Genomic DNA, 23,433 nt, shown 5'->3' on the forward strand with positions numbered 1-23,433 from the left:
GTTTATAACGTGCAATATGAAGTATGTCACCTACTTGTTGGAATGTCCCTGTAAAATCCAATACGTGGATAGAACGAAAAGAGATCTTAAAATTCGACTTAAAGAACATGTGGGGAACATAAAAAAAGGAAGGAAGGAACATAGTATTTCAAAGCATTTCCGTGATTTTCACAATTCGGATCCTAGTGTTCTGAGTTTTTGTGGTATTGATATTCTTGATACTTATTGGAGGGGATGTAATAAAGTACAGGAAATATCCCGTAATGAAACTTTCTGGATCTTTAAACTTAATACCTTGAAACCTAGGGGTCTTAATATTGATTTGGATTTAAATTGTTTTATTTCTGATTTGTAATTTTAATTTTTAATTTTTTTTTTTTAATTATTTTATTTTTACTTTAATTTAGATTTTTAGCATGTACTTCTTATATTCTTTAATATTTTATAATTTTTGTGAATGATTTTATTATTTGTAGATTTTTGTAATCAATGGTGAAGGGGTGGTGTTACCCCCGACCTTATGGTTATTTAAAATTGTTCTTTCAGTTTCCCAAATGGCTGCAGGTGGTTTAATTATACTTGGGACTGAAGTATGGCTTGAGGTTAACTTAGGGATGAGAGCTATGGGGTGGGGATGACTATCTAGCATGGTATATCAGCTGTGGTAGTCATTCATCTCAATTTTCCACTTTGTAAGATGGCCGCTGAGGTATTTCCGCCAGGTTAGGAGTGGGTACTTAAAGAACTGGAACCTTATGTCCGTATCCTTGTTGACAAAGTCCGGAAGAGACGAAACGCGTCCAAGGCACGTGACGTTCCCGGAATGCTGCGGCAGCCATTTTGGATTCTGGAATCCCTGTGTGTTGGAGGTCTGGAGAGTAACGGTGCACTTCAGGTGTCCCCCAGAGCTACAAAGTGATAGTGCTGGATAGGAGTAGCAAGGGGGAATTACCTGGTGATCGGGAGACCCTCTACACACGGAAAGGGGATCGCATACTGGGCATGAGGAGTTGGATGCTGTCTTGCTGATCTTATCGTTTTTATATGTAAGTGGCTACAATAAATTTTATATATGATTATAATTCACATACTGATTCCTGATCTGTTTGTGAGGTCCTGAGGAACAAGAGGATACCAATCTAAGGACACTCTGTACATATGTGGTTGATTACAAGCTGGAATTTGTTTGTTTTAGGGTAATTATGCACTTTATATATAGTTTGCAGTGATATTTATAAAATTTAAATTTTTTTTTTTTTTCTCTCAAATGAGTGCTGTGACACTGGAGTGTTTTTTTTGCATGATACACGTGTGGCACTTTAGTTCTGAGATTTAAAAGGTAATATACTATGTTGAGATTTTGTTTTTTGAGGTATTTGAAGAGCACCTGTGATTGATTTGCATCTTCTTCAGTGGAGTAGGAAGCGTCTTCCTATCAAGAAATTGATCTTTGTTTGGACACATTATTTGGACACTTTGCATATTGGGACTTTATTTATTTTTGTTCTTTTATATATATTTGATATTTTTTATGTTTTGGGTAATCTCTTTGGGTTTTGATCTTTTCACTATAATTGTGGGTTTTTGGGTTTAAGTCAATGAATATATAGCTGGAGAACTACTCAAATTATTTTATTTCATGTTTTTTCTCATGGTGTTTCCTGGTGGTGGGGGACACCGGGGGACTCTGGTGGATATTTGGAGGTGCTGGTCACCTGGGGGTTTATTTACTAAAGCTGGAGAGTCCAAAATCAGACTCCCTTCTGCATAGAAACCAATCAGCTTCTAACCTCAGCTTGTTCAATGAAGCTTTGGCAATGAAACCTGAAAGCTGATTGGTTTCTATGCAGAAGGGAGTCTGATTTTGGACTCTCCAGCTTTAGTAAATAAACCCCCTGGTGTCTGTGCACGCTTATATAGAGGCCTTTACCATCTTTGGTCCTCTCCCTGTAGGACAAAGAATGGAAATAAAAAGAGTAAGGTGGAACCACGTAGGAAAAGATGTGCAGCCTGTAAAAAGTTATTTATAAGTGTCCCAAATTGGATGCTTCTTTATCTAAAGTAAAGAGGCCAGAGGTATCTTTCAAAGATGCTGGCTCACTGAAAGACCCCATGTACAGGAAGGCTGACGGAGATCTGACACATGCATGAGAAGCCTACTCAATAAACCTCAAACCAGATTTGGCCGCTCATATCTTCGATCCTTGGTTAAAGTAGCTACATATTGGGAGGGTGATACGCCAAGGGAGAACATTCTGGATGCCCTACCTACTCCGAGCCAAGCAGTGGCATATATTGCTGATGCCTTTTTTTTTTTTTTGCAGGTATAACAAAATGGCCATTTATTATTTTTGCCCAAAGGAGCCTGGAAAGCATTGCACCAGTGATCAGTAGATTGCTGATGCCATGCAGGTCTCCTGCAGACCTGTCAGAATATCTGCTTGCTGTACAGGTATGTACAAGCAAGCAGATATTCTGACAGGAAGCTTCAATGAACTACCACGGTGCTCAACAGCACCGTGGTAGTTCATTGAAAACCACAAGCCCACATCTGCTAAGGCTGTCAGGACTTGCAGTTCACTGATTCATGGAATTCCGTGAATGAATGATGTGGCTGTGTTGGCAGAGCCCTGCATGGCTGCGTTGTTTTCAAATTTGACAGTACGGGGAGACACATAACTTGTTCCAAAGGTGAACTTATCTTTTAATTCAAATCAGATCTATGGCTATGAAGCCAAGAGGGCGATCTGGTTGAAGTTGTGGAACAGAGACACTGCCTCAAAATCTAAATTATGTGTTCTTGAGTGCGCATGTGCGGCCGCCGGGATCAGATGTCCCGGCAATAGCTCCACACGCCGATAACAGCCCATATAAGGGCATAATGTACACTAGCTCCCGGCCCCCCCCCCCCCCCCCCGGACCTGGACCAGACCTCGGGCACCCGCAATATGCCGGGGAAACCGGTGGGGAAGAGCCGTGGAGGCTCCCAGATGCTGCTCCCTGCGGGGACTGGGAGGTCCAAGATGGCGCCCGGATCGGCGCCCGTGGCTCCTAGTGCCTCCTCTGCCTCTCTCACGGCAGCACCTCTCCCCCAGAGGGAGAAAAAGAGCACCTCATCCCACACTGGACTGAGGAGGACTGCGACAGCGTCACCAGCTGGGGTGAGTGACTCCATTTGGCCCCCCCAGTCACCTTCCAGCCCTGTACCTCCAGAGTCCCAGGCTTTGGCCTGTTCCTTGAGCCGTGACTCCCCTGCCTCCTCGCCATTGAGCAGCGAGATCGCTGCCATTTTTTCCAGCCAGCATAGCGGTCTAGAACCCGCAGATGACAGCCCAGCCTCCTCGCCAACATTTCCTCCTGACCCACCACTATATTCGAGTGATGCGACCTTGATAGCTCGGTTCGCGGATCTGCTGCAACGCGAACTGGATAGAGCTACCTCAAAATTGGCGGCTGACCTTAAGCAGGATTTTCAGGCCTTGGGCCAACGGCTGGACAGTATCGAGGCTAAAGTTGATGCGACAGCTCATAGTGTCTCCCAAAATTCCAACATGATCACCGCCTTGCAAGATCCCCTGGAGGAAGCATACTCTAAAATTGATGATTTGGAGAATCGGGCCAGGCGATACAATTTTCGCATTCGAGGACTCTCTGAGTCTGTTAAGGAGCTCGCTAGCTGCGCACACAACCTCATGCGGTCTGCTTTGCCCGACATTGATGACTTTCATCTTGAGATAGATCGTATTCACAGGGCATTGATCCCCCCTCGGCAAGGGGGGCCTCCTAGAGATAACATCGTCAAGCCTCATATTTTTCAGGTCAAGGAAGCGGTTATGCGATATGGCAGGGAGAATCCGGACCTGGAGCTTACGGGGCACAAGATACAAATCTTTGCTGATGTCTCTCCGGCCACTATCCAGAAGCGGCGATCCCTCAAGCCACTACTCTCTCACTTAGTTCAGAAGGGCATTAGATATCGTTGGGCCTACCCTTTTCGCCTGCAGTTCACTCTTAATGGAAAATCCTATAGGTTTGCTATGTTCCAGGATGGCGAGGAGTTGCTGCTTCAGCTGGGTGTTATCTCTCGCAGTCCAGCATCCCATTCCCCTACGGGATCGGCTTCTCCACCTCCGCTGCTCCAGCCATTGTGGGCTACGCCAAACTCTAAGAAGAAGGGGTCACGGAATCCACCTGGGAAGATCTCTTGAACTCCCGTGTCCTTTTGGGGACTTTTCACTGTGATGTTTGATTGGTGGTGGCCTCTCTGTGGCTCCTGCGAACGTTGGCCGCTGCTGCTCTGCTGGTGTGGGGGGATTGGCGGGGGGGGGGGTGGCGGGACCTGGGGATTACTTTACATCTGTTTGCTGAATACCTTTTCAGAAGGTTCAATTGTTTGTTGTTCTTGTATTTTTCTGCACTAAACTTTCGATTTATTGCTGATGGGTTTCTGCTACTGTCGGTGCCGGAGAGTGTCTTTGCGCTCTCACTGACTGGAAGACTCTTCCCCGAGATCGCCTCTCTGGGCAGATCCATTCCACTACCGGGCTATTGCTCTGTATTTCCTGGTGCAAAGTCTGAACTATTTATATAGTAATGTTTCGTGTACCACGGTTACTTGACATGCAGACTTTTGTGTTCCGAATGTCTTATCCTTTCTCTTTCCTTTTTCTCCAATTTTTCCTTCTTTGTCTTTTTTTTGTTTTCCTCCGGGGTCAGCTGGCAACATTTAGGGACTCTTAGGAACATTTTCACTCTTCAGGAACATGGGGTCTCCATCCTGCTTAGCTCCTTAATTATTTATAATGTCTTCCCTACGGTCAACTAGAGGGGGTATTCGTCTAATTTCTCACAATGTTCATGGGCTTAATTCCCCCTCTAAACGCATACAGGCTTTTAGTTCGTACCACTCTCTTGGGGCAGATATAGTTTCCTTACAGGAGACGCATTTTCCCCCCTCCTTCTCTCCATGCTATATCCATAAAAACTACCGTCTGCTTTTTTGCTAATGCTAGAGAGAAAAAACGGGGGGTGGCCCTTTGCTTTTCTTGACGACTGTCCTTTACTGAATCCAAAATTATCCAGGACAGGGAGGGGCGATATCTTCTGCTGAAAGGCCACTTGGGAGGACACCTAATCACTTTTCTAATTTAATATACTCCGAATACCAATCAGGTGGAATTTTTTCAGTCCCTGCTAAGCACCCTGGTCGGGGAATTTGAGGGTGATGTTATTCTGGCTGGTGACTCCAATCTAGCACTGGACCAGACTCTGGAACGTTCCCAAACCGTCACGCTGCAGCCTCCTTCTAGACCAGCGGTTCTCAACCTGGGGGTCGCGACCCCTTTGGGGGTCGAACGACACTTTCCCAGGGGTCGCCTAAGACCATCGGAAAACACATATTTCCGATGGCCTTAGGAACCGAGACACCGCTCCTCTGTCCGTCTCCAGGTGTGGGCGGGATGACATGCAGTCCCTGTCATCCGGACACACCCCCGGGATCAATCCTCGTCGGTGATTGGCCGCCGGAACTGTAGCTCAGGAGAGGCACACAGGCGGCCAATCACCGGCGAGGAGGTGGAGCTTGGAAAGGAGGAGCCGAGCGGCACCGCGAAGATCGAGCGAATGAAGAGGAGGAGAGCGGCCGGAGAAGGAAGACATCTGACCGGTAAGTGTCTGTACCATGGGAGAGGGAGGGAGCGAGCGAGCCCAGGCTGGAGCAGGGGTCAGCAAGGTAAGTATCATTGGTGTCACTGGGAGGAATAGTGCCCAATCATTGGTGCCACTAATACCAACGATGGGGCACTATTCCTCCCCCCACTGACACCAACCATGGGACACTATTCCTCCCCCTTTGACACCAACGATGGGGCACTATTCCTCCCACTGATACCAATGATGGGGCACTATTCCTCCCACTGACACCAATGTTGGGGCACTATTGCTCCCCCTGATACCAACGATGGGGCAGTATTCCTCCCACTGACACCAACGATGGGGCACTATTCCTCCCACTGACACCAACGATGGGGCACTATTCCTCCCACTGACACCAACGATGGGGTACTATTCCTCCCACTGACACCAATGATGGGGCACTTTTACCCCCACTGACACCAATGATGGGGCACTATTCCTCCCACTGACACCAACGATGGGGTACTATTCCTCCCACTGACACCAATGATGGGGCACTTTTACCCCCACTGACACCAACGATGGGGCACTATTCCTCCCACTGATACCAACGATGGGGCACTATTCCTCCCACTGACACCAATGATGGGACACTATTCCTCCCACTGACACCAACGATGGGGCACTATTCCTCCCACTGACACCAACGATGGGGCACTATTCCTCCCACTGACACCAACGATGGGGCACTATTCCTCCCACTGACACCAACGATGGGGCACTATACTTCCCACTGATACCAACGATGGGGCACTATTCCTCCCACTGACACCAATGTTGGGGCACTATTGCTCCCCCTGATACCAATGATGGGGCACTATTGCTCCCCCTGATACCAATGATGGGGCACTATTCCTCCCACTGACACCAGTGTTGGGGCACTATTCCTCCCACTGATACCAGTGATGGGACACTTTTCCTCCCACTGACATCAGTGATGGGACACTATTCCTCCCACTGACACCAGTGATGGGGCACTATTCCTCCCACTGACACCAATGATGGGGCACTATTCTCCCCACTGACACCAATGATGGGGCACTTTTACCCCCACTGACACCAATGATGGGGCACTATTCCTCCCCCCACTGACACCAACGATGGGGCACTATTCCTCCCACTGACACCAACGATGGGGCACTATTCCTCCCACTGACACCAACGATGGGGCACTATTCCTCCCACTGATACCAACGATGGGGCACTATTCCTCCCACTGACACCAATGATGGGGCACTATTCCTCCCACTGACACCAACGATGGGGCACTATTCCTCCCACTGACACCAACGATGGGGCACTATTCCTCCCACTGACACCAACGATGGGGCACTATTCCTCCCACTGACACCAACGATGGGGCACTATTCCTCCCACTGACACCAACGATGGGGCACTATTCCTCCCACTGACACCAACGATGGGGCACTATTCCTCCCACTGACACCAACGATGGGGCACTATTCCTCCCACTGATACCAACGATGGGGCACTATTCCTCCCACTGACACCAACGATGGGGCACTATACTTCCCACTGACACCAACGATGGGGCACTATTCCTCCCACTGACAACAATGTTGGGACACTATTGCTCCCCCTGATACCAATGATGGGGCACTATTGCTCCCCCTGATACCAATGATGGGGCACTATTCCTCCCACTGACACCAATGATGGGGGCACTATTCCTCCCACTGATACCAATGATGGGGCACTATTCCTCCCACTGACACCAATGATGGGGCACTATTCCTCCCACTGATACCAATGATGGGGCACTATTCCTCCCACTGACACCAGTGTTGGGGCACTATTCCTCCCACTGACACCAGTGATGGGACACTTTTCCTCCCACTGACACCAGTGATGGGGCACTATTCCCCCCACTGACACCAATGATGGGGCACTATTCCCCCCACTGACACCAATGATGGGGCACTATTCCCCCCACTGACACCAATGATGGGGCACTATTCCCCCCACTGACACCTATGATGGGGCACTATTCCTCCCACTGACACCAATGATGGGGCACTATTCCTCCCACTGACACCTATGATGGGGCACTATTCCTCCCACTGACACCAATGATGGGGCACTATTCCTCCCATTGACATCAGTGATGGGCACTATTCCTCCCACTGACACCAATGACGTGGCACTATTCCTCCCACTGATACCAATGATGGGGCACTATTCCTCCCATTGACATCAGTGATGGGACACTATTCCTCCCACTGACACCAATGACGTGGCACTACTCCTCCCACTGCAAAATTACAGTTATGAAGTAGCAACGAAAATAATTTTATGGTTGGGGGTCACCAGAACATGAGGAACTGTATTAAGGGGTCGCGGCATTAGAAAGGTTGAGAACCACTGTTCTAGACGGAGCCGTACGTTGGCCCAACTATTATATCGCTATGACTTTATTGATGCATGGAGAGAGGCTAATCCTACTTCTCGAGACTACTCCCACTACTCCAGGGCTCATAACAATTATTCCCGTATTGATCATATATTTCTTCAGACACATTCACTCCCCAGACTTCTTACTGATAAAATTGTCAGGGATCTCCTCGATCCCTGCCGCGATGGTCCCGGCGCAGGTGCACTGCTCCGCCCTGTACACGGGCACTAGGTCCGGGCCGGCCGCGGCGTTCGAGTTCGCGCATGCGCAGTAGGAGCCGCGGCCGCCCGCTGGGCACCAATGGCAGCGCAGGGCGGGATATTTAAAGGTCCCTGAGTTGTCATTTCGTTGCCTTCTGGTCTTACCTGCTTCCTGTGATTCTGTACCTGTGCCTAGTAAGTTTATTGACCCGCTGATTTCTCCTGCCCAGACCCTTGCTTGCCTGACCTCTCTCCCTGGATGCCCCTCATTAGATCTGACCTCCTGTTGCTGACCTGGCGTGTGACCCGACGATTCTCTGCCTGCTCCCTTGTACCCTACCGTCCTCTACGTTACCGACTCGGCCTGTCTGACTACGCACTTGCTCAGCCATCCATCCATCCCATCGGGGTCACCCGACCTCCTCACATCTGGCTCTCCCTGGTTGGAGCCCCTGGCGAAGATCTCTACCACTGACAGGTGTGCTCAGTAGAGGCGACCTGGTCTCGGGGTACTACAAGTCCATCCCCACCATCAGGGGCCCTGGTGAACAAGTACCCTGGGGCTTAGACTCCGCGCTCTGGGCACGCCTGACCAGTGGAGTGCTAGTGGTGCCGCTCAGCAGTCCCTCACAGTACCAGAAGGCCATGACTGAGCCTCGAGGAGGGCTCTCCCCGTTGGACGAGGTTTGCAGGCACCTGGCTACCCTGACGCAAGCAGTAAACACATTACAGGACAGATGTCTGCAGATCGAGAATCGGTTTCAGGCCTGCACCATATCTGTTCCTGTTTCACAGGCCCCGGCTCCTGCACCGCCAGTCGCAGCAGCCCACGAGCCGGCTCCTGGGCCTTCCACATCACTCCCTATGGCGGAACCCCCGAGTACCCTTACCCGAGCGCTTCCACGGGGATCGCACACGCTTTCGGTCATTCCGTGACTCCTGTCTGCTCTATTTTGAACTGCAGCCACGGACCTTTTTGACAGAATCGGTGAAAGTGGGGTTTGTTGTCTCCCTGTTGCAGGGTGAACCCCAAGACTGGGCCCACCGACTAAGGGGAAACAATGATCCTCACCTGGTTACGGTCGATAGCTTCTTTAACGCTATGGCCATCTTATACGATGACCCACAATGGGCGGCCTCGGCCGAGGCCACATTATACGCACTCCGACAAGGTCGGCGGGCGGCTGAGGAATACGCCTCTGACTTTAGGCGCTGGATGGGTGACACTCGTTGGAACGAGTTCGCACTTTTGCACCAGTTCCGTATGGGCCTTTCTGAGGCTCTGAAAGACGAGCTCGCCCGGGTGGAGGTGCCCGAGATATTAGAGGACTTGATTGCACTCACCATTAAAATTGACCGTAGGCTACGGGAGCGCAGATTGGAGAGGTCTGGTCAGGGTCGCGGAAATACCTGGGGGTCATTCCAAGGATCCGGTCAACATACTAGGCCAAACATCCAGAACCTGCCGTCTGAAGATGCTCCCGAACCCATGCAGCTAGGCCTGGCACGGCCTAAACTATCGCCTGAGGAACGCCAGCGCAGACGCTCCCAGAATCTGTGTCTGTACTGCGGCGAAGCTGGTCACATGGTGCGTTCCTGCCGCAGAAACTGAGTAAGTTCACCTCATCTTCTTTATCTATTGGCAATATGAATCCGTCCCAGTACTTAGTTGTTCCCCTCTCCTTTCAGCTTTCAGAAAGGACCGTGGAGGTGACGGCCATAGTTGATTCGGGGGCATGCAGCTGTTTTTTGGATATCAATTTTGCTCACCAGCAGGGTATCCCCCTCCGCCCAAAGGAGAAGGGGTTTCACATCTTTTTGGCTGATGGTTCCCGGATAAAGTCAGGGATAGTTAACCAGGAGACCCCTTCCATTGTGACTTCCATTGCCGGTCAGCACCGGGAACTCCTCCGCCTGGATGCTATTGCATCACCCCTTTTCCCAGTCATTCTGGGGCTCCCTTGGTTGCGGGCCCATAACCCCCAAATTGACTGGGAAACTGGGGTTGTCTCGTTTCCTTCCCCATACTGTCAGGAACTGTGTCGAACTTCGGGCCCGGAGGTCCCCCAGGTCCTCCTGTGCTCTGAAGGGGATGACAGTCTAAAACAAGTGATTCCTGCAGCCTATCATAAGTTTCTTGATGTGTTCAGTGAACGGGGAGCAGATGCTCTACCCCCCCACCGCCCATATGACTGCCCTATTGATCTGTTACCCGGTTCTGAAATTCCGTTTGGGCGAATTTTTCCCCTTTCTGAGCTAGAATTAGGGGCCCTGAAGGACTATATTGAGGACAGCCTCCGAAAGGGATTCATCCGTCCCTCCACTTCCTCAGCAGGTGCAGGGATCTTCTTTGTAGAAAAGGACAAGACTTTGAGGCCATGTATTGACTATCGGGAGCTGAATAGGGTCACAATTAAAAATCGTTACCTATTACCACTGGTACCTGAATTATTCCAGAGCTTAAAAGCTGCAGTAGTATTTACCAAACTGGACTTAAGGGGAGCCTACAATTTGGTTCGCATAAGGGAGGGGGATGAGTGGAAGACGGCCTTCCGCACCCGTTTCGGCCATTTCGAATACCTGGTCATGCCTTTCGGGTTGTGCAATGCGCCAGCCACCTTCCAGCACTTTGTAAACGACATCTTTAGGGACTTCCTGGACATCTTTGTCATCGTCTACTTAGACGACATTTTGATTTTCTCATCCTCCCTGGGGGAGCACAGGGTACATGTAACAAAGGTGTTGGGGCGGTTGCGGCAGCACGGGTTGTACGCTAAAGCAGAGAAATGCTGCTTTGAACAGGCTAGCGTTACATTTTTGGGTCTGATTATCTCCACCACGGGGGTCGCAATGGACTCTCAGAAGGTCTCTGCGATCCTAGATTGGCCTGAACCCACGGACAGGAAAAGTGTCCAACGTTTCATTGGGTTCGCAAACTTCTACCGGAAGTTCATCAAGAACTTCTCGGGTCTGGTCTCCCCCATCACTCAGTTAACCAAGCTCGGGACGCGATTCAGATGGACGCCAGAGGCACAGGAAGCTTTTGAAGCACTAAAGAAGTTATTTACCTCGGTACCCATTCTGGGTCATCCCGACGCCTCCCTGCCCTACATCTTAGAAGTAGATGCGTCAAAAAACGCGGTTGGCTCCATCCTTTCCCAGCGGAAGGGCGCCAAGGAATTACTTCACCCAGTAGCATTCTTTTCACGGAAACTTACCCCTGCGGAGAGGAACTACGACATTGGGGATCGCGAACTACTGGCTATCAAAACCGCATTAGAAGAATGGAGGTACCTGCTGGAAGGTGCCTCCCATCCCATCCTGATATTCACGGACCACAAGAACCTGGAATATCTGAGGACGGCCAAACGTCTGCGCCCACGACAAGCAAGATGGGCATTGTTTTTCTCGAGGTTCCAGTTCCACATCACATACAGGCCCGGCTCGAAAAACACAAAGCCTGACGCGTTGTCGCGCATGTACGAGGACACCAAGGAGACCCCAGTACCCAACACTATTCTTCCTGCAGGAAATTTCTTGGCCCTCCAGACGAACCTTCGCTCCGAGATCCTGAGAGCGTCCACAGCGATGTCTACCTCCGATGGGGCGCCCCTCCAGAACAAGGAGGGACTCCTATGGAGGGACTCCTATGGAGGGAGGACCGGATTGTGGTGCCGGAGGATGCCCGAACCTTAGTCTTGGGACATTGCCATGACCACCCAATGGCAGGACATTTTGGGCCGGTCAAGACCCTGGAACTTCTCCGACGTTCCTTCTGGTGGCCGGACATGGCCAAGGATTGTAAGAATTACGTGGGCTCCTGTGCCATCTGCCAGCGGAACAAGCCTTCAAGAAATAAGGCGTGGGGCCTGCTACGTCCATTACCCATCCCTGAACGGCCCTGGCAGAAAATCTCTATGGACTTCATAGTCGAGCTTCCACCTTCACTGGACCACACAGCAATTCTCGTGGTCGTGGACCGCTTATCCAAGATGGCCCATTTCATTCCTTTACGGAAGACTCCATCAGCAGCCGAGATGGCACAAGTCTTTATTCGAGAGATCGTTAGACTGCATGGGGTTCCCGAAGACATCGTCTCGGACCGAGGGGTGCAGTTTACCTCGCGGTTTTGGAGGGCGTTGTGCAAAGCCCTGGATATCAAGCTGTCCCTTTCCTCGGCATTTCACCCTCAGACCAATGGTCAGACCGAAAGGACCAATCAGACCCTGGAGCAATACCTGCGATGCTACACATCATTCTCTCAGGACGACTGGGTGCCACTTCTCCCTTTGGCGGAATTCGCGTACAACAACGCTTGCCATTCAGCAACTGGGAAGTCCCCGTTCTTCTCCAACTATGGGTTTCATCCTGTCTTCCTCCCGGACTTAGTCCCGGAATGCCCGATTCCAGCGACACAGGATGCACTGACCTTCTTCACTTCCAACAATAAAAAACTACAGGAAGCCATTCGTCAAGCCCAAGAAGACTACAAGAGGGCTTTTAATAGGAAGCGAAGAGGGGACCTGGTGTTGCAGCCCGGAGAGAAGGTTTGGCTGGCTACGTTAAACTTGAAGATGCTCTGCCCGTCAAAGAAGTTGGGACCTAAATTTATAGGCCCTTTTTGCATCAAACGGATGGTCAATGAAGTGGCCTATGAACTTGTTCTCCCTGAGACACTCAAGATCCACCCTGTCTTCCACGTGTCCCTGTTGAAACCAGTAGTCCCTGATGCCTTCCCGGAACGGGAATCCAGGCCTCCGGAGGCCGTAACGGTTGAAGAGGAAGAAGAATTCGAGGTGGAGGCAATCCTGAAGTGCCGACGAAGGGGGGGCCAGACCCAATTTCTCATCAAGTGGAAGGGCTACGGCCCTGAGGACAATTCGTGGGAACCAGCCCATAATGTCCATGCACCTAGACTTGTCCGGAGGTTTCTTTGTGATCACCCGTGGTGGAGAGATCGGGTGGGCATCCGGAGGTTGCCCGTAGGGGGGGGGGCAATGTCAGGGATCTCCTCGATCCCTGCCGCGATGGTCCCGGCGCAGGCGCACTGCTCCGCCCTGTACACGGGCACTAGGTCCGGGCCGGCCGCGGCGTTCGAGTTCGCGCATGCGCAGTAGAAGCCGCGGCCGCCCGCTGGGCACCAATGGCAGCGAAGGGCGGGATATTTAAAGGTCCCTGAGCTGTCATTTCGTTGCCTTCTGGTCTTACCTGCTTCCTGTGATTCTGTACCTGTGCCTAGTAAGTTTATTGACCCGGATTGTTTATTGACCTGCTGATTTCTCCTGCCCAGACCCTTGCTTGCCTGACCTCTCTCCCTGGATGCCCCTCATTAGATCTGACCTCCTGTTGCTGACCTGGCGTGTGACCCGACGATTCTCTGCCTGCTCCCTTGTACCCTACCGTCCTCTACGTTACCGACTCGGCCTGTCTGACTACGCACTTGCTCAGCCATCCATCCATCCATCCCATCGGGGTCACCCGACCTCCTCACATCTGGCTCTCCCTGGTTGGAGCCCCTGGCGAACACCTCTACCACTGACAGGTGTGCTCAGTAGAGGCGACCTGGTCTCGGGGTACTACAAGTCCATCCCCACCATCAGGGGCCCTGGTGAACAAGTACCCTGGGGCTTAGACTCCGCGCTCTGGGCACGCCTGACCAGTGGAGTGCTAGTGGTGCCGCTCGGCGGTCCCTCACAAACATTTTCTCCACGCCCTGGTCTGACCATGACCCAGGTTCTATAACCATGTCGTCCGGGACACCTGGTAGGACGGCTTTTCACTGGCGTTTTAATGACTCTATTTTGGGTAACCCCTCTCATTGTTGGGAAATCTCACATTTACAAGCATTCTTTGACTTCAATAAAGCAGAGGACACAGACCCGGCGATTAATTGGGCAGCTTATAAGGCCTCGGTCAGGGGGTGTATTATTCATACCGTTAAAACTCAGTTATACACTGACCTGGTTGCTCAACATAAGCAAAATCCCAGTCCTGATTTGTTACTTAAACTTGACCAGGCCCGACTGGAACTTAATTTGTGTCTTACTACCATTGCTGACAAACAACTTTGTTGGTCTAATCATAAATTCTTTACTTGGAGGGACAGACCTGGCACTTTATTAGCATGCAAGCTGACTCCCAGACATTCCCAGACGGCTTTCCCCAAACTCAGATTGGATAACGGTTCGTTATCCCAGGATCCTAGTAAGATCCTCCATAAATTTCATTCTTTCTACTCTAAACTTTATAGCTTGCCCAAAGGGGGTTCTTCTTCATCTCTTGACACCTTTTTGGGGTCTGTTTCGCTTCCCCCCCTCCAGGAGACCCATAGGGAGATGATGGAACGGCCTATTTCATGTGAAGAAATCGGGAACACGGTGAAATCTCTTGCCTCTCATAAGACCCCAGGACCGGATGGTCTTCCCAATAATTATTATAAAACTTTCCCTGATATTTTGATGCCCCATACGGCCCTCTACTTTAACTATTTGCGGGACGGGGGAATGGTACTCCCAGATGAAAATAAAGCATTCATCAGTGTCATCCCCAAGCCTCTCAAGGACGCCGCTATGGTTTCCAATTACCGGCTTATTTCCTTAATTAATTGCGATTTAAAGATTCTTACTAAAATACTGGCCCTACGTCTCCATAAATTTTTGGCCCTATATATTCACGATGACCAGTCAGGATTCATAAGCGGTCGATAAACATCGGACCAAATTCGACGGACTATAGCTTTGCTGTCAGCGGTGCAGTCCAATTGGGACGGGTCTTCACAGAGGGAAATTTTACTACTGTCACTGGATATTCAGAAAGCATTCGACAGTCTGTCTTGGGACTATCTGTTTCAAACGTTAGACAAATTCGGGTTTGGCCCTCATTTTATGACGCTGTTACGGGCCCTATATTCTACTCCGTCCGCTCAAGTTTCCATTCGTGGATATAAATCAGCCCCTTTTTCGATAGAACGAGGGACTAGACAGGGATGTCCTCTTTCTCCATTGGTCTTTGCTTTGGCAATGGAACCACTTGCGATTGCTATTCGTGCTGATCCCACTATCTCGGGCGTCTACTGTGGTCAACGGGATCATAAATGCGCCTTATTTGCTATGATGATGCTATGATACATGATGTTCTCATGTATGTTTCTAATCCTCGAATGTCTCTGCCTGGTTTCTTCCACTTGTTTCATCGGTTTTCTGAGGCCTCTGGTCTTACTCTTAACTCGTCTAAAACGGTTGCCTTGAATATCTCGTTACTCAATTCGGAGGTTCGCTACCTCCGGGAAAATTTTGATTTTCAGTAGGCCCCTGGCTCTCTTCCCTATCTAGGGTTTCACCTCACGAAATCTAAATCGATGTTATACAAGACCAACTATCTCCCACTTTTCCAACAACTTAAAAATGACTTACTAGACTGGCAGGATCTTTCACTTTCCTGGTTCAGTAGAATTCATTCTATTAAAATGACCTTTTTACCGAGATTATTGTACTATTTCAGGACGCTGCCAATCATGGTCCCCAAACGGGAACTGTTATTACTACAATCAGCGGTCTCTAGATTTATATGGAGGGGAAAACGCCCTAGGATTAACAAGTCTACCTTATTCTTCCTGAAGAGGCATGGCGGTTTGGGACTTCCTAATCTCCTGGCATATTTTCAGGCGGCCCAAATATCACAGTTATCGTGTACTATGGCCAGGGGATATGTCTCCCAGTGGGTCAGGATTGAGGCTCTTTCGTGCCATCCATACGCTGTGGGTACTCTCATGTGGCTTCCCGGTGGATTGCGTCCTCCTATTTTGCGTCCTACTCTATCCTATTCGTTATCGGTGTGGGATAGATGGCGAGCTCGCAAACCTTTCTCCTCTCCACATACCCCATTAGCCCCAGTGTTTGGTAATCCTGAGTTTGCCCCGGGTCTATCTCCATCGGTGTTCCAGTGGTGGATTAATAAGGGTCTGTTATGTATCGGAGACTATTTAGATGGGTTTAGTCCTCGGTCACTTCAACATTTTTTGACGACATATCAGATGCCTCCTGGAGAAATATTTTATTATCACCAACTTCGCTCTTTTATCATTAGCAAACTTAGATTACTCAGAGAACCCTGTGCGCTTACTTCCCTCAAGGTCTCCTGTGGAGCAGGTGGGATGATGCGAGGTCGTTTATCCTTTATTTATGCTTCCATTGTTGATCCTCTCGCTAAATTGTCCTACATGACCCAATGGGAGGGGGATTTAAATAGTTCATTAGATTTAGATACATGGCGGAATGTGGCTCATACTTTATCGAAGATCTCGATTAATACTGATCTTGTTGAATCCAATTATAAAACGCTACTTCGCTGGTATTTGGTTCCTACTCGCTTGGCCAAAATGTACCCCTCAGTATCATCTAGCTGTTTTCGATGCTGTGGTCAAGAAGGTACTATGTTCCACGTTTGGTGGAAATTTCTAGTTGTAGGTTCTGGATCCGCATATTTAATTTTATATATTCGGTAACAGGAGGTAATATCCGTAGATCACCGGAAGTGGCCTTGTTTCATATACTTCCCGCTGACGTTCCCAAAAAATCGACTAAACTAATTTTATACCTCTTACTGGCAGCTCACATTACCATAGCTAGAAGTTGGAAACAATCTGTGATCCCGTTGGACAGGGTGAAACATAAACTTAATTGGATAATGGTAAACGATAAACTTACAAGTATTGTCAATGATGATGTGTCCAGATTTGAGGGGACTTGGGAGCCTTGGATTAGTTACATTTCTGTATCGTGAGAGTCTTACAGCTGACCCCCCCTATTTTTTTCCTTTTTCTTAGGAGCTGTTTCCTCTTTCTTCTCTCTTTTTCCACTTTATCCGCTGTATTGTTTTTGATACATTTGGTTTATTCCTACAGTTTAGTCTCTGTTTATTGATTGATGAAACCTGTACGTCTTGATGGTAATGGCACTCTCTGTGTGTATCCTTATTGCCATTGTTAGTCAAATTTTTTTGCGTGCCTATCAGTGTTGTGATTGTGATTCTATATAACGCCCCACCATGTAGGTGGACCCCTTTTTTTTCCATCCTGTTTTATGCTATTATATGCCTGTTTCTCAATAAAAAATATTGAAATATAAATTGTGTTCTTTTGTTTACAGTAGAAATTCTGTTTGGTAAGGAGTTGTAGTCTGTATTAGATTTGCAGACAAAAAGAAAAAAAAAATTTGTCCCTTCAGGCTCCAGCAGAATAAAGATTCAGGCAAGCAAGATCAAAAGAAGGGAGGGCAATACAAGAAAGGGCGTGATCGGAAGGGTTTCCTGTTCAAACACATCTCAATGTAAAGAGAAGCCTCAATGACTCAGACTGCCAGGTGCTAGTGAAAGCAGAGATTAGGCCTGATCTTGCTAACCCTGCAGTTGTGCAATGTATCACGTGTGATCTGCCACTGCACTTGCTGGGGGAGAAGGAGGGGCGGGGTGGATTAAGCTTTAGCTAAGAAGGTGCTGGGGCTGATCCTGCTTATGCTGCATTTTTGGGGACACTTTACTATTGTGTACATAGTATAGTTCTCATCTGATCAAAGATATTGATTTGTTCAAACACTATACTAGCAATGGAGGTTTATTGTGCAAGTGAGCATGTTCCTGGCAATCAGAGGATTAAATGTATATGTAAGAGAGTGCAGCGCTAATATATATATATTATATATATATATATATATATATATTGCAGGATGGTAAAGTGCAACACATAAAAGTGCAAAAAACATTCGTAAATGTGAAATCAAACAATATGGTAGAGTGCATCATGAATGTAATGAGCTGAGTGAAACAGTAAAGTGCGTCAAGTAAAAGCATGAAAATATCAGCTAAACAGCTCAAACAGCAAATGCCAAACAATAAAGTGTATCGCAGGCAGAATCTAAATACAATAATGTCCGTGGTGATCTGTCCGCTCCGACCAACAGCACGGTGGAGGCGCCATTTGCTGACGTCACTCCGCTGCTGTCGATGGTCAGAGTGGTGGCCATCTTGGTACACTTTTTATTCTTTTTGATTTCTGTCTTCACGTGGATACTTTTCAATGTTCTAATAAATACTACACTATATGCAACCTTATTGGCTCCTGTGGTGAGCTATTCCCTCTAAGACAAGGACTGACTTCCCATCCGAGTGCCCAGGTTGAATTTGGTCCGGTTTAACCCTTTGGCAGCCTTCCATTCTCATATGTCTAATGCTTGATTGCTTGTTACCAGTTTTCATCTGGTGAGTGTATACCTCAGAGAGGTGGTGGATTCTTTTGTGTGATCATCAGCACATTTGCACTCTGTACCTTAATTATACTGCGCCTTATGGTTTCACGGACAATTGCTTCCATTTATGGATATTTGACTATATAAATAGCACGTTTAACCACGGACATTGATGTAGAGTTTTATTCTATTTATAAATCTCAGATTTTATATGTTTATTGTAACATAATTTACTACTGCACTTTACTTCACGGATCACCACAGACATTATTGTATTTAGATTCTGCCTGTGATACACTTTGTTTGGCATTTGCTGTTTGAGCTGTTTAGCTGATATTTTCATGCTTTTACTTGATGCACTTTACTGTTTCACTCAGCTCATTACATTCATGATGCACTCTATCATATTGTTTGATTTTCAGATTTCGCATTTACTAATGTTTTTTGCACTTTTTTGTGTTGCACTTTACCATTCCACAGTATATAATATATATTTTTTTTGTAGCGCTGCACTTTCTTACATATACTATTGTAGGGGATTGTTGGCTGCTCCCCAGATATCGCCAGCGCTTACCTTTTATATTATATTCTGTTACAGAGGATTACATGTGATGACTGATGTAGTGGAAGGCAATCTGACACTTTCTGGGAGGGACGCTAGCTGAAGTTGCCTGTGACACTTAATACAGCGATCAGTAAAAAAAAAACCTGACACTGGTGACAAGGCAGTGAAGGGGTTAACTGGGAGACGATGAGGATGTTAAATGTGATCAGTGCTTTCACTGTAAGGTGTAGTGCTTTTGACTCACATGGATCTGCTTTCTTCTCTCTCTGGAAGGGAATGTGCTCCAGGGTGAGATGATTGCATCATTTCCTGTGCCTGTGTAATGTAAACACTGGCACAGGAAGATCTATGATAGGGCAGTGATCACTCAGCAGATCCAGGCCGAACATCACGGGCCTGAATCTGCTGACTTATCAGTGCTGTAGCGAATCACTGCACCGCCGGGTTGGCGGGCACCCGAGCCCCCTACTCGCGATCACGGCGGGAGAGCAGATCACATCTATACATGATTTTGCGCAGGGAGTCTGCCCTGTAACAGTAAAACTCCTATGGATGGCATCTGGTTAAGGTTTTGTTTCCAAAATTAAATGTCAAGGGTGTATAATGTACGCCATTATAATTTTTAAAGTCCATAATTTAAGATTTATTTTTCATGCTTGTATTTACAGCTCTTGCATTTCCAATTGTCAGTCCATATACAAAGTATTCTTCGATGTATAACAAAGCTATTCCATACACGTATCCAGGTAAGTGAGTTTTTTGTGTGATTCTTGTACCATTTTCTTTTGGGGATATACTGTACATTTTAGAAGACATATGCACTGTATGGAATATAAACTTAGATGGAAGGAAGTCTTTGCAGAGAGAGACATTTCACATGCAATGTTGTGAGAGGATGAGGGCATAGACTTTTTTTTTTTCAAAGGCCTGTCCCTTGTGACATGGGGGATGATAAGCTCTAATTGGTAGATGCTTTTCAAAGTAAGTTCACGTCCGTCAGCAACTCTATTTAAGGGCCTGGTAGCCCATGTTTATTAAAAAGGCAAGAAACAAACACAAAATTCCAACATAAGCTTTCCCACACAGGGGTTCTTCTCCACTTGTGAATACAAATTAAAAATACCAAGCCTCCTGGCTGCTCCTCATTAGAACTGCTGGTCAGCAGTACCTCTGCTGGTATGGGTCTCCCAGACCACTGGCTGTTCCTGGCACACAGCGTTGGATTTTTTAAAGCACACAGCCTCAGTCCTTTAACGCACACAGCTTTGAGCCCTTTTGATGCACATAGCATCTGTCTGTCACAGAGACTCTCAATGGCAACCACTGCTCCAACTACACTTCACTCCCCCCTGCAACTCTCAGCAGACCATCATAAGGGCTGTGTGCACCTGGGCCCACACCCTGCTGGTTGACTACAAAACCTGCACACTAGATTGGAGATTTATTCCCTTCCAAGGCACTTTGAAATCTCCAAACTACGGAGCCTGATCCAGAAATATCAAAATCCGGAGAAACCGGAAACAGCAGTTTTCTCCACTCAAAATCTATGCTACGCAGTTTGGCACTCCGCACATGTGTCCATTTCCTGACCATCTCTACCCATTTTCATCCTGTGACAGGGCCCTGCACTGTTACATACCCTCCCCCCTCCTTGTTTCGACCCAGTAGGGGGCGGAACGCATGAACCCATCACTTTGGTTGGGACACCATTGTGCCAGCTGTTAGCCACGTAAGCCCAATCCTTTTTCTGGGTATGTTTCAAGGCCCACCCTACCCTGAATCTCAATGGGGTTTTACTATACCTTAAATTAAACCCTGTCCCTCTTCTCTTGGAGTTTCTGGGCCTATTCTCATTTTCTGAGGATGCTCTATCTTGACGTGTCTCCCCAACTCCCTGTCTTGAAGCTGTAGGGAACCCACTATGTTTACTGCACAGCCACTTTCCCTCTCAGTTGAACCACCTTTAACCACTTGCCAACCGCGCTATAGCCGAATGACGGCTACAGCATGGTTGTCCAGTTCTGTGAGGGTGTCATATGGCTATCTACATGTCCTATGGACTCAGTCCAATGACACAGCAGATCACCGTCAAATGCAGTTGCTGGTTACCGGCTGCACTTTCCTCACGCTGTCACAGTGTGAGAAAAGTACTGCCGATAACTTGCAATTGTCAGAGGACGGATCCGCACAGATCATCAGGGTACTGATAATCAGTGCCCAGCAGTGCCACCCACCAGTGCTGCCTGCCTGTGCCCAGCAGTGCAGCCCACAATTGCCTAGTAGTGCCACCCACCTGTGCCCATCCGTGCCTAGCAGTGCCACCAGTGCTGCCCATCAGTGCCCATCATTGTTGCATATCAGTGCCGCCTATCAGTGCTGCCTATCAGTGCAGCCTCATCAACGCACATCAGTGCTCTTTTTTTTTTGCTCTTTTTTTTGTTTATAACGTAAAAAATAAAACACCCAGCGGCGATTAAATACCACCAAAGGAAAGTGTGTATTTGTGTGAAAAAATTATAAAAATTTCATATGGTACAGTGTTGCATGACTGCGCAATTGTCAAAGTGCTGAAAGCTGAAAATTGGCCTGGGCAGGAAGGGGGTATAAGTGCCCGGTAAGCAAGTGGTTAACCACTTTTGACATTCCTCCGGATTCATCAATCCTTTCGTGGTTACCCACAGCAACCAAAACCTTATGCACAGGTACACTCCATAATGAATTACACTTTTCATGGTTACTTTCCAAAAGCAAACTTTTACCGTACCATTCTTCAATAAATCACCTTTTCCACAATTAATACCTTCAGTGTCTTCTTTATCAGTGTTTGTTAGGACCAGACCCGAGGAGGGACGACACACAGGCAAGCAACTAGCCCTAATGAGACCTTCGCACAGCTCCAACTTGCCTGCTGTCCAACTCTCTGGGGGCAATTGTCTTACCAACTGACACTGATCAAAGCACACAGCATTGCTTAAAGTGTTCCTAAACCCAGAACCCTGCACTCACTATATCTGGTCTCCCACAGTATACAGAACATGGAAATGCAATTATTTTAGTAAATCTAAACTGCTAAATACCTTTTCTCATCAGCAGTTAGAGCAGTCTTCTGACTTCAGCAGAGCACAGGAGGAGTTTTCTTTCTGCTTTAGGAGGTTGTGAAACCCCCTGATCCTCTGTCTGGACAGTGCTGAGCACTCTCCAAAAAACCTCTCTAGCAATACATGCTAAACTGAGCATGTGTATGTGAGCACGGATTCAGTCTGGTCATTTCAACAAGAGGAGAAAGGATCAAACAGCCTTTTTACACAATGCAGAGGATTATTTATTTATTTCTGGTACTTATATAGCGCCGTCAAGTTATGCAGCGCTTTACATATATATTATACATTCACATCAGTCCCTAACGCTTAAGGGATGTACAATCTAAGGTCCCTAGCTTACATTCACACATACTAGGACAATTTAGACAGGATCCAATTCACCTACTAGCATGTCTTTGGAGTTAGGATTAACCCCTTAGGTTCCACAGTGAGTATAACAAGCATGCTTTACTGCATATACAGAGTGATTTAATGTTGTGGGTTTAGTAACACTTTAACATCATAATTTCCACTGGTTTACTCATCACAATGTCAGTTATAAGTACCATTGTAAGCTGTACCAATCATTAACAGATCATATCTTTTACCACCCACAATCTCTGATAATCAGTGCTGTCATTCAGAGGGTCTCCAGGTACATCAACTCGTCCCTCTTTGTGGGTGGTGGACAGAACATCTGCTACTGCTGAGTCTATTCCGGCCCTTCCTTCTTTTGAGGTTTAGCAGGTGAGGCAGTTTTCGCACTAACAACTGCCCAACCGCACCTCGGACCGCACTAGCAGAATTATTCTGTGCCAGCACATCAAATTGAGAGACCTCTGGCCTCTCCACGAGTTCTCCTGAGCGCTTGCCACACAACCCAGTTTCTGGAAGCACCCTCACAGGGAACCGTGAGATCACTTGTTACAATATTAATGAGCATTGTATCGACCATTTCCATTCTTGATCAATGTTACCTTTTTCCACCTACTGGTTCTCCTCAGTAACACCTTGTGCGACTGCAGTGGAGACACTCAAGGGTGCAGCTAATGCTTTTCTATGACTTCAAGCATTTCCAATAGTACATTGGTTACTTCAAGACATCCTAAGTCTCTACTCAAGATCTTTTTAGGGACGTTTCCCTTATAAGAGATGTGGAGGAGTTCATTCACTGCAGATTGAGGGCTTGAGAGACTTAAGTAGACCTCCACCTCACTGGAGGTAACCATTATCACAGCCT

The 23,433-nt window shown here is 47.8% G+C and overlaps 1 protein-coding gene across 1 annotated transcript in view; it reads left to right on the forward strand.

Moving 5' to 3' along the window:
* NDUFA3 (NADH:ubiquinone oxidoreductase subunit A3) overlaps nt 1–23,433 on the forward strand; it is a 168,051-nt gene that overhangs the window by 54,319 nt on the left and 90,299 nt on the right. The window contains exon 3 of the mRNA XM_089683417.1: nt 19,782–19,859. Coding sequence (XP_089539543.1) covers nt 19,782–19,859 — 78 coding nt within the window. The remainder of the gene's footprint in view (nt 1–19,781; nt 19,860–23,433) is intronic.

This window comes from Staurois parvus, unplaced genomic scaffold, assembly GCF_062004578.1.
Source record: "Staurois parvus isolate SC_StPar_1 unplaced genomic scaffold, SC_StPar_1.0 ptg000309l, whole genome shotgun sequence".
Lineage (NCBI taxonomy): Eukaryota > Metazoa > Chordata > Amphibia > Anura > Ranidae > Staurois > Staurois parvus.